This window comes from Amphiura filiformis, chromosome 7 (genome assembly GCF_039555335.1).
Source record: "Amphiura filiformis chromosome 7, Afil_fr2py, whole genome shotgun sequence".
Taxonomy (NCBI): domain Eukaryota; kingdom Metazoa; phylum Echinodermata; class Ophiuroidea; order Amphilepidida; family Amphiuridae; genus Amphiura; species Amphiura filiformis.
The window spans coordinates 3,940,858-3,954,029 of record NC_092634.1 but is presented as its reverse complement, the minus strand read 5'-3'; the positions used below and the strand labels follow the sequence as shown (position 1 = coordinate 3,954,029).

The 13,172-nt window shown below is 35.3% G+C and overlaps 1 protein-coding gene across 1 annotated transcript in view; it reads left to right on the top strand.

The window, feature by feature from the left end:
* Positions 1 to 6,800: 6,800 nt before the first annotated feature.
* LOC140156568 (rho guanine nucleotide exchange factor TIAM1-like) overlaps positions 6,801 to 13,172 on the top strand; it is a 128,312-nt gene continuing 121,940 nt past the window's right edge. Inside the window, exon 1 of the mRNA XM_072179508.1 lies at positions 6,801 to 7,180. Coding sequence (XP_072035609.1) covers positions 7,029 to 7,180 — 152 coding nt within the window. The 5' untranslated portion in view covers positions 6,801 to 7,028. The remainder of the gene's footprint in view (positions 7,181 to 13,172) is intronic.

Below are 13,172 nucleotides of genomic sequence, written 5' to 3'. Positions count from 1 at the left end.
TTCAGCATCCTTTTGTCACACAAGTGATGGAACACAGTTTAAAATTCCCGCAAAGCCTGCATCATTTCACATTTCAGGTGGGATGGCTCCTTCAATGGCTGCCATTGAGGTGTAGGAATGTGTGGAATCTGATTTGTATTTTGGAGACCTGTTTTTACTGCATATTGTTACAAAGTTTAGAAAGATAAAAGAATAGACACAATAACCACAAAAAGTTAAAGGGAAAAGTGTTTTTTGTTCTTGTTGATCACACTGCAAAAAGTAAAAGGGGAAAAGTGTTTTTGTTGTTATCATGGTTATTCACACTATAAAAAGAATAAGGGGATAAGTGTTTTTTGTTGTTGTCAATCTAAAAAGTAAAAGGGGATAAGTGTTTTTTGTTGTTGTTGATCACACTACAAAAAGTGAAAGGGGAAAAGTGTTTTTTTTTATTATTGATCAATCTGTTGATTGATGATCATATACTAATTGTCCATGGATCAACACCTTCAGCGGTTGTTTTGCCAACCAGCTTCAATATTTCCCAGAAAGGAATTGGTGTGACAGACCTTTATAGAAAAATTAACACTTTAATTAACAGTGTATTAAATTTAATAATATCTATATGGAAATGTAAAAACAGGGTCAGTTGTCAATGAAAACTATCATTCTGAACAGAAATCATTCAAAAGTCCAGACCCTTATTATTATTTTAGGGTAATTTTTCACAAACCTGCTGTGGTACATTCCACCCAACCCAAACCAGATCCAGACCCCACCACAGTATCAAAGAAATAGCTTGTAGGTAGTGGCACAATCATGATTTTTTTTTGAGAAGGGGACAAAGGGGAGCAAGGCAACTTAAGGCTACATGCTCTTTTTGGTTGAAATTTTTGGCGGGAAATAATCCCGCCAAAACATTAAAGTAATCTTTTCCCACAACTAAATATCATAGTCAGGAAATTAATGATGCATCTGGTAGCTTAGATCATAACTTTCATTGCACTTAGTTGCAATTATCCCAGAAAATTCTTGATTTGTTTTTACAGAGTCTTGAATTGTCGATGTTTTTGAGCTAAAACCATCACTCCGTGTATTTTGAAACTCGAGGCATTAACTCTTCTCAAATTCGCCCCAAATCATAATTTATTATATGCACGTGTAGCTATCACCAATGGGAATAATTGGGCGTTGTTTGCGGAGCCTAAATTTGGTTTGATTTTATTTCACAATAATTCTAAGGTGAGAATTTTGACCTGACATTTACTTTTTGGATTTCAAATTTAAATTTATTGATATACATATTTTGAATAAATAAAAGAGTACGCTTACCTTTCTGCAACACTTCCCGGTATCATTAAGCATCTGCTGATAACCAACATTTTAGCTGAAAACAGTCCTTCCTATCATTTTTGAACAAAATATGGTTCAAAAGTCCGTGACGCTGCGTGTATAAACTAGCACAGCGAGATAACGAACAGAGCTATTTACGGTGGGGTATCTATTGTAAGCTATTAGTGTAGGCCTATAGTATATCTTCCCGCAAGTGACAAGATGTGTCAAGCAGGGCGGTATATTCAAACGCTATTGTCTGGATCATTGAGTATCGATTGAGCACGTATACATGCAGCACGGATGTGTGTGGTCCTCCCCAGGTTTTGACATAAATTACAAATGAAGTCGTGAATGACCCAGCGTTTTCATTTTATTATTACTAAATTAATAAATGGCTTATCACGAGTGCTAAGAGTTGTACCAGTTCAATTCATCAAAATTAATTTGTATTAAATGAAAACAAACAGACAAGTAGAGTCATATGTCTTTCTATGACCGTATTCCTACCAAAATCAAAATCAAAATGCTTTTCAATACACTAGAAACGTGTTGATATGTATATCTTTGAAAATCGCCGAATGTTAACCACAGTCACCGTGGCACAGCATAGGCATCTTTAGCATTCAGTGAAATTGGCAGTGGTTCGAACCCGGTGAAAATTTTAGTATTTTTATTCCTTTTACTAATGCGCTGTGCCGTTTTACAAACACGCCCCTGAATGAAACTCATGGGCATGTACCCTTAAAGGGGGTAAAATATAAATAAAATTGGCAAAAGAGGCCTAAAATACAAATAGGTACAATGAGCATCAGCATCAAGGGGGGAGAGGAGGTCTCAGAGGGGGCAGCTGCCTCCCTTTGCTCCCCCTTGTCTACACTACTGAATGTACATTTTGGGTCTCATATAAATCACTAGGATCCAAAACATTCTCATCTAATAGTGCACAGTTCTTTAACCCATACGTTTGTACATTCATTGAATTACTGTTGAAAATTTCGGTACATAAACTCTGCAACTTGAGGTCAAATTTTGCACTATTATTGTTTGATTGAGGTTATTGGACTATGCCATTGGGATGAGGCCATTGTGGTCCATGAATGTATACTTTACATTGATACAGCAGAAGTGTTCTTATTTGATCAACGTTAAATACTGCCCCCTATAAGTCACTGAATGAAATCAAATTAGTCAGGCAAACAAAAGTTTGTTGGTTGATGATAAGCAAGCAGCATGTCTTGCTAAGCCGTAGTTTGTGGCACGAGGCCAGCCCGAAGAGCTGGTCCGAGCAGGAAGCAACACAACCTCTCTGGATAGTATACTCCTGGAGTATACTAAAGCAACAAGAGCCCGAAAATAGTCTTGCTTACTGTTTAAACTTCAAGTTAGTTTGTTAACATACACCCCTGCTTGCCGCCCTCTGTTGTAGCAATTTCATAATTATGCAAATTAAATTAGACCAATTGAAAGTTTAGTTTTTTGATACATTTTTGATAGAATTTAAATTGTTTACTTTTTGTCAAAATTGGTATCTTCTTATAATGCTCATCTGTATTCATTTAAAGATTTGCAGAAGTTTTCGAAAATTTTGCACTTTGAAACTTGCTGAAAATATGAAAATTAATAGACCATGTAAATTTGTACTTACATGTATGTCATAAATTGATTAGTTCCTAGACCATTACTCTGAGCCAAAATGGCCTCACCTCAGTGGCACAGTTCGATAACCTACATTCAATCATAGCTCTAAATTTGACCTCAAGTTATGGAGAATGAGTTTTAGTGTCATTGTGTGAATGTACAATTATATGGGGGTCATAGAACTGTGCCTGGATAGAAGAGCATATTAGAGATTCTATAGGTAATGCATTAGGCCAAAAAAAAAATTGTTTGTTTGTCCATAAAGGCTTATGAAATAGTTGGGTCGGTGTTAGGTTTTTTTTTTTTTTTTTTTTTACAGATATTGCACTTGAAACTGACAACTGCTACTGACAAGACTGGTAAATAAGTCCAAACACACAGCACTTCACTGGTTTAACTCTTGAGATGGTTCTGCATAGGCCTGGCATTTTCGGGTAATTTTGTACCCGGGTACCAGGCGCATTTTTCGGGCGGGTAACTGGTACCAAATGAAAAAAAAAAAAAAAAAGTTTTTTATTTTTCGGTTTTGTAGTGTCCCTGGACCTAGACCTAAGCGCTAGGATCATTCATGGTTGATCTAAAAAAAAAAAATTCAAGATGTTTTGTATTTTTAATATGAAAATTGATACTTTGTATTCATGTCATACTCTATTAATGATTTCAAAATGCATTCAAATTCAATGCATTTTGAAATCATTAATAGACTATATATGACATAAATACAAATTATCAATTTTCATATTAAAAATACAAAACATCTTGAATTTTTTAAATTTTTTTTTAGGTCAACCATGAATGATCCTAACATTTAGGTCTAGGTTCAGAGACAATACAAAACCGAAAAAATAAAAAACTTAAAATTTTTTTTTTTTTTTTGTTTAAAAAATTCCAAAAAAAAAAATTCCAAAAAAAAAAAAAAAAACTGTCGGGACCAGGGTACACGGTCGGTCGGACGTGGACAAACAAACAATTTTTTTTGTGCGCTGATTTTTTGTGTGCTGACCGTCGGCTTCTACATAACAATCCTAAGTTTTAAGATATTTTTTCAAAATTTCAAGAGCTATCTCAAGAACCACTAAACCAATACAAGGCTTGTTTGTACTCAGTTTAATGCATATTTCATGCTGATTTCAAATATGGTCATGCAAATGTAAAATTTTGACATTTTTTAAATTTGAAAGAAAATTTGACATTTTCTTGTGCAGACTACACCTGTGTAGAGGGTTAAGTTTTGAACTGAGGCCATCGTAATTGCTTCATTGCTATTGTCTTGTATTGATTTTGATTTGTGTCATTTAGGTATCTCGTTGACACCATTTCCTAAAGTGAATCTTTTGTTCTGTAATTTGAATAGAAAGTAATAATTGGGTTTATATGGTACTGATAGTACAAACATGATTAATAGCTTGTTTTCGCTTTTGTTCCATAGCTGGGTATTGGACTGACCAAGAGAACAGGGGGAAGTTTGAAATACCTGGACAACATTGACCCATTGACCTAAATGTGTATCTTCCTTCGACCAGGGTTTAGGACACAATTGGGCTATTGCATTTAAAAGCCACACTCCCCTTGTGGAAGATTTAGCTAAAGTCCTCCACATAGGGAGTATGAGTTTCAAATAGAATAGAAATTTGGGTAACTTCCATTTGAAATACTCACTCCAGTTGCAGAAGATATTGGTAAGCCATACAGGGGGAGTATTGGGGGAGTGGGAGTATAGGTTTCAAAATGATTACATTTGAAAAATGTACTCCCCTGTGGAAGATATTTCCAAAATATTACACAGGGGTAGCATGGATGTCAACTGGAATAGCCCATTGTCCTTGTTTGACCCACTTTTAGTGTTAACTTAAAATTGTAATTTTTTGTGCGCTTCACGCATTTGTCCCAGTCTATTTATTACGTTTATAATTAAGTACCATGTAAGTAGGACAATTTGGAAATCTTGCCCCATTTGTCTTGGTGTTCCTGGTAATGCCCTGTTGGGTTCATTGGCATTATGAACCGTGTTAGTAATTTTCAGTGAATGATGATTCTATGGAAATCAAAGGCCTAAAATATTGTAATTCTGTGTATGTTTGTGACTTGATGTATGAGAGATATGACATGATAGAAGTAAGAAATTTGAAGAATGCCTGAGTTTAAAAGCCACTTCCCAACAGAAGAACAGCTGTAGCAGAGAGAGTGTGGGTTAAAAAATGAAAAGAAAATCTATTGTATTTTATTTCTTTTCTTTTTTTCATTTCTTTCTTCTATTTCTACTAATTTTATGTTCAAATGACATAACTTCATTTTATTTCACTTTCCTTATTCATGAATCTTTTTCCTTTCATACATGGACCTTTTAATAATATTACAAACTTCATGATTACAAATAATTATATTTTACTGTAAAATGTGTTATTTTCATGGTATTGATTTTTTGCAATTTTAACTTGTTTTTTAACACATTAAAAGGTTAAAAACATTTTTGCAGGCTTTTAAATTCATGGTTCTGACATTCATCATAAAAAGCGTGAAAATAAAAGCCTAACGAAAATTTCTCGTTATAAGTAATATATATAAACATGGTTCCTGGTTCCTTGGTTTCGTATTTATTTATCAGTGCAAATATATTATAAGGCCTATAGAGTTGGTCTCGGTTTGTGGAAACAGGGAAACAGTTTGTATGGCAATGGTTTTCAGATTCCTACATGTATAATGCCCTTTGATCATCAAGAAGATATCTATCACTTCCCACAATGCATTTCTCCCCTGTACTGATTTGCTCTTCAGTGCAACATGGGTCGATAGTGACAAGAAATACCTCAATTGCAAGATGAATGCATCGTGGGAAGTGTAAGATTTCTTCTCTGTTCTTAATTTGATTGTAAGAATGTTTCTTGTTTTTGTTTGTTTGTCTGTTCTATATTTTTCATCTTACATTATATACATAGAAGATATCTGACCCTTCCCAGAATCCTTTGCAACATGATGCATTGCCTCATTATATAAAAGGACACTGCTATTACTTTGTGTACATGTTCCCTGTGTTTTCATTTTGAGAATAGACTGGGTAAACATGGGTCAATAATAAAAAAATACACATTATTTTGTAAGATCTGCTCTGTTCATTGAGGTACATATTGTCACTATCAACCCATATTGCACTAGGTAGCAAATCAATACAGAAAATTGAAATGCAAGAAATGCATTCTGGGAAGCAAAAACAATTTAGGGAGAAAACATTTATTTTGCAGTAATCACACCTGAAATACCAATTTTTAGGGAAAAAATCCCAACTGCAATTTTCTAATTTATAACCAGCAACATTGCATTGCAATTAGGTTTCCAAATCATACCACCAGACTATTACTCTTCCCTGAAGATAAATTGTCTTATTCCAAACCTATCAGACATAAAGGAAGAACAGATTACTGTCAATATAACCTAGTTATCTAGTTAACCCTCTGAGCACTACCTGCCGATCTAACATTGCCTCTGATTGATCAATTACATGATATTTTCACTTTAATCACCAATCAGAATGGAGCTTTGCAAATAATTCACCAATTTTTTGGTGCAGTGAAATTATTCTAACAATATTGCCGATTGGGCCAATTGATAATGAAAACTTCTTTTTGGCCAATCAGCAGGTAGTTCTCATGGGGTTAAGTGAAATAGCTCCATAGAAGTAAGCTATTAACACATCCCTACTATAGTTTTTGTTATTTTCCTACAAACAAGACATTGTACTTCCTCTCTCTAATTACATAATTCCTGTATGTATCCCACGTTGACCTATCCAGTCCATGAAACGTAACTTATTTTCTGCATGGCTTCACAATAGCATTTCCTTTCTAATTCTACTCACAGGATTTCCTTATAGGGCCTGCCACTGCTGCATGGACTAGGTAGCTGAGTCTATCTCTCACTCACTTAGCCAGTGTAGGCTCTACTAGCCTGACGCTGCACTATCGCAGCAATGCCGACTTAAACAGGAAAATAACGACCGAGTGACTTTAGTGATCTATCTACCAAGGGAATATTACTTATTAATCGGGTGAGGTGTACTCATCTTTCCTTTTCACATCATCATGTCGGCGGCAAAACCGCAGAAAAAGATGTGGAAGAAGGTAAAGGATGCTGTCAATCGTAATGGAATCGTACGAAGGATTAGCATACGCAAAAGCAGCAGGGTGAAGAAATACCCATCGAGGGCGCCGGACTATGAACCGGAGGAAAAAGAGTGAGTGATTTTGATTGGTGGGGTATAGCACCCCCTGGTTTGACGTGATCATGTGTGATTTCACCCGCGTCGATTTATCCACCGTCTCCACACCACAGATTCAATTATTTTCTTTCATTTTTTCCTTTTAATTTTCCCCTTATATAGGTAGACCTTATAACAGGTTCTCACTTCTCACCTTTTCATTTGCAGTGATGTAGTACTCCTTTACTTGTGTGCTGTGTATATATTACAGTCTGGTGTATACTGTATAGGATTATTTTGGGCTGACATATATTTTGTGATATTGATATAAACATTGGCTATGCTATCCAAGAAAAATGATTTTTAAGAGTTATGCCAATGTTTCCTATTAAAGGGATTTTCAGAGGTTCGTTGAGGAACAAAATTTTGATATAAAAAAGAAGAATACCCTTAAATCGTTTTCTTTTTGGTCAAGAATTACAATTTATCGCAATGGGCTCTTCCATTAAAAATCCACACTACCCCTGTGGAAGATTTTGGAATTATCTTCCACAGGGGAGTATGAATTTCAAATGGAATGAACACATTAGGCAGCTCCATTTGAATTTCATACACCTTCTACTAAAGATTCAACCAGAATCTTCCACAGAGGGAGGTTGAGTTTCAAAAAGAGTTGGTTAATGTGTTCATTCCATTTGAAATTCATACTCCCTCTGTAGATGATATTTCCAAAATCTCCCACAGGGGTAGTGTGGATTTTAAATTGAAGGGCCCAATGTCTAGTTTAATACATATTCTAAAAGTAAAAGGAATAGTACAGTTTGGGAATGATGAATCTCTTATAGTCCATTATTAAACTTTTTATTTTGAAATTTAAAGCCTAGAACCAAAATAATCCTAAATACAATGCTGTATATACCATCCCCATGCTTTCTAACATACCTATGAAAACATTATTTGTTTATTTTAATGACTTTTACCAATAATTGTTGCATTTATTTTGTTTTGACAGTTTTGAATTCATTGTAATCCTATTTTTAAATGTTTGTCAAAGTTTTTGTTTTATGTTTGTTGTCAATAATGTCAAGGTATTTTACACATTTTAAAAGCTTTCAAGTTTCAAAATTATCCCAGGGGTTTCCTATTTTGCTGTCATACTACAAAAAATTGTGGAAAAGATTTTATTTTGGTATCCATAAGGCCTACAGCTCAAAATTTGAAATCCGTACACCCACCTGATCATGTTTTCATAGGGTAGGGTATATATATTCTTATACTTGTACAGCTAATATTTCTTTCAAAACACCCAAATTCAGCATTATTAACAGTCTCAATTATTAATTTTAAGCTGTCTTTTGACTCTACATATATATTCTATTATTTCATTAACCTGTGCTGTTAATAAGAACATTTATGAAATTGCAATATAAACCTTCTCTGTAATCTTTTGAACTGAAAAGTTACTTAACAATGGTTTATGGATGGAAATAGCTTTCTTTAACATTGATCTTTATTTATACTAATTTTTACCATTAATCTCTTCTTTTTTGCAGGCTAATTTTCCTAATTCTATTTCATTTATTTAGCAGATTACTAATTAACACTGGACATAAAAATGTTTTTTTTTTAGATACTGAACTAATGCAGTCTTGCAAAATGAGTTGCTTTGCCTAAGATTGGTTTTGATTCAAGGCTTAAAGAAGTCAACTGTATTCCGTTGTTCAACTTGAAAACAATATATATCTAAATACTGATTATCCAAATTTTGACAGAATTTTGGCAAATTGTACCCTACATAGGCCAAAATGATCTTCATCATTTCTTATTCCATTTTGTTGTAAATTTTTTGTTCATGCATGCATAACTTTGTTCCAAAGCCTGCAAACCATTGTAACATAAAAGCTGTGTACCATCCCACTTGTATACATACATGTAGTATAATTACTGTTTCCTTGCATGTATCCAAGTTCAGGTTAATTTTTGTGCACAAAGGCATGTAGTAAGTAGTGTTTGAAATAAGGTAGATCTTCTCAAGCTCAATGTATGTGAATAGTAAAATTGGCCTGCATAAATGCCACCCTACAGGCCTTTTGAAAAAGGCTTTTGAAATATTGACAGCCAGTTAGCAAGATATTCTTAAAAGATGAACATTTAGCCTTTATCACAGTTACCTGTTGAAAAAGTTACCATTGTAATATACTCTGATCAGCTCATAATAGGCGGGACACATAACATCGTGGATTGATATAGAACTGCGTACACACTGCTGGGTGCAGCAGCTACACAAATTTTGTGTTGCGTGAATGATGCACGCTTTTGTGAATTGACGCAAGCGCAAGTTTGGACTTTATTGACTTATACAGCAACAAATAATTCCCGCCTATTACAAGCTGATCATAGGGCCCTAAATGTCACAACTCTTAAAGCCATATTATAACATTTGCTGAGGAGGACGCCCTCACTGATTTTTTTAAATTAATTTTTACACAATTATATTGTACTTTATTAAACCAATATACCCTGCAAAAATCAAGACTCTAGGTGCTGTAGTTTTGTCAAAATCCGAGATTTTGAATAAAACGATGGAACCGTTGTTTTATTATTACGATGGAATTATCAGTCAAATGCATACACGATGTTCATAACACACAGTACGTACACGGCGTGCGGGACGGTGATCTACACAACAAAGGGTCGTACCATAACATGACCAAAGGAGTAGTACGTATTGGCGACATGTGCGCTGGTAGTAAATTCCAATTTTCTTTGCTTTGCCGTAGTTTTTCGGCTCAAAAATAAAAGGGGATATATCTGACAGTAAAAACTAACATTTTATGGCAAAGAAATGCTAATCTATTTTGTATGAAAATGTTATAATATGGCTTTAACTTGGGCTTACTAACTTGAAATGACCATGAATATTTTGGTTATTTTAGTGTTCACACGGCCACACCCTAATGTGGAGTGATTTCAACTCATCATCAATATTTTGATACGGCTAAACTCATCTATGGTGTCAGTATTGATATATGATAACCACTTGATATGATGTGTACACAATTTGATATTTTGATGGGTTATCAGGTCTCGATTACATTGATACATTCATCTCTTCCTTTTGTTATTGTTTTGATGTCTTTTAATACTTTGAAATATAGTTATAATTATGTGGACAATGTGACCTATAAACAATAGGTGTGTCTGGTTGACCAGATTTAAATCAAATCTTAATTTCAACATACCCAGATGAATGAGCGTTGACACAGTATAAAACAATAGGGTGCAAAATTAATAACCGTGGCTCTTCAAACCATATTGACTAATATACCTATCTCTAATGGTTTTCGCTTCTTTTGAAGATTCATTAAGGCAGCTAGCTTTGTCAATGTTTCATGCACCTTTGTGTCAAGATATATACCATTAGATCCTGTTGATCCACCTGTGTTTATGAATCAATTTGGAAATGTTTTAGGTAATATGCTTTGATGTTATTTGGATATGAAATACATGTGAGGGCACGGTGGCTCAGTGGATACGGCCTTGGACTCATAATCTGAGAGCTTGCTCGACGTGCGTGGGTTCGAGTCCCCGTCCTGCCACCGTGTTGTGCCCTTGGGCAAGGCGCTTTGCCTCGCTTGCCTCACCCACCCAGGTGCAATGGGAAGCTGTTAGGGGTAGTCACAGTCGTTGTACTGATGAACCCTCGCCATTTGTAGGCTGCAAACGTGGTTCCGATTATTCTAATGATGGCGAAATAAATGTAAAGCGCTTTGAGGCTGTTTATGGCATAAAGCGCTATATAAATATCTACATTTATTTATTTATTTATTTATATGACAAAATATTGAAATCTGTAAATTTCCTTTTAATATTGTGACCTCTATTCTATCGCTGAAAATACTTAACATTGGCAAGGTATAAACTATAAACTAAGCTTAAAAGGGATCAGATGCTGATCAAATAACAACTTATTCATACCACTGCCCTGAAAATTTATACCACATCTTACCTGCATGCGGATGGAAATGTATCTGAGATGCTATCTAAAGTAGATGTGTAATTAAAACACTGACAAGGGGCATGGGTACTGTTTTGATACAACAGATTCAGAAGACATGCATAATATGTTCATTCAAAATAATAGGTCCATAACCAGGATTTATTGGGGGGTATTGCAACAGATTCAAAATTAGAGTAGTAAAAGTGGACTGTATGCAAATTGTTCCTTCAAGAAAAAGCTGATTTCAATGTTTTTCTCAAAAAAAGTGAACCTTTTGTGTATTTTTCTTTAAAAACGGACTGATTTGCAATGTTTTTTACAAAAAAAGTGGACCTTTTTATTTATTCAGATTGGCATGTCGCACACCCCTGGCTATGGCTTTAATAGTTTGCTCTTCAGATGATGATATGTGACTGTACAAAGCAAAATGAGGACAATGTTTATACTATCACTATGGACCACAATGTTCATCCCAATGGCATCTTTCAATAACCTCAATTAAACACTCATAGTGCAAAATTTGACCTCAAGTTGCAGAGCATGAGTTTTTGTACCCAAATTGTCAAAGGTCGTTCAATGAATGTACAAATGTATTGGGGTTAAAGAACCGTGTCCTGATAGATAAACATGTTGTGGATCCTAGTGTATAGGGTATAAACTGTATAGAAAGAAACCCATACTCCAGCGCAACTGTCTGGTTTAGGTTCTCCACTAAAACTTGAATCTTTCAACTTTCAGCTTGCAAATTACAACTTTCTATAGAGCACGTAGAAGCCCATACTCCCACACCCTAGCCTAGCTGTCTGGTTTGGGTTCTTCACTGAAGTTGTGTTCACATTGTCGGACGTACGCCCGGCGGAACTTGTTCGGCGCAAGTTGCTAGGAGTAGTGGTAGGCACTGCCAGGAGTAGTGGCAGTGTGAACGATGGTCAGCGTAAGTTCCGCCAGGTGTACATCCAACGATTTACTCCTGACAAAAGTAAGGAGTTGCGAAATGCATAACTTGCAATGTAAACAGTGCTACGTCTGGCACCCCGTGCAAGTTTGACCTTTTTGTTTAGTTTCAGAACTAAGATTAGAAATTACATATCGCGTAGTTGAAAAAGGTCACAGAAACACCGGAAGTGGTAACCGATGTTTACGCCGACCAGAAGTGAATGCTTGGTGGAACTGGTCGGGGTAGTGCTAGCAGTAGGCTAGGTGTGGACACGCGGTAGGAGTAGGGAAAATATTTGTGGAATTTTCATCAATGTTAGCGTAAGTTTCCGCCGGGTGTAACTCAAAATGTGAACACGACTTGAAATGTGTATCTTTCAACTTTCTGTACTTTTCATTACACCAACCATTTAAAGGTAATCAAACATTTATTGTGCCATTGTAAAAAAAGCCCTCAAGGTGAACTAATGTTCAGTTTTGAGCTTGAGAAATAATTCATCTTCACCATCATTTTAACCCCCTGAGCACTACCTGCCGATCTAACATTGCCTCTGATTGGTCAATTATGTGATATCTTCACTTTAATCACCAATCAGAATGGAGCTTTGCAAATAATTCACCCCAATTTTTTGTGTGGTGAAATTATTCTAACAATGTTGCTGATTGGTCCAATTGATAATGAAAACTTCTTTTTGACCAATTAGCAGGTAGTTATCATGGGGTTAATGGTGATGTTTTATTCAGAAGTGTACCACCAAGAGAATGTGAATCACACATAGGAGCGTATGTTTGGATTTTAATCATTTATATATAAGTGTGCCATTTATCATGTCTGTAGAGTTGAAATTAAATTTAATTGTAAGCGGGAATTGATGGTTTATCTCATCTTAATAAGCAATTTAGATTTGTACATATGCGATGGGATTCAATCGCTAAGATATAGATGAAGTATTAGCATCAGGGTTGCCAAAAGATTTCAGCCCAAATCGCGGGTCAAATAATCGAAAAGTCGCCCAATTTTTCTCTTTACCATTGGTTTCTATGGGGCAGGAAACTATCGAAAGTCGCGGGAGCCAAAGTTGAAAAGTCGCC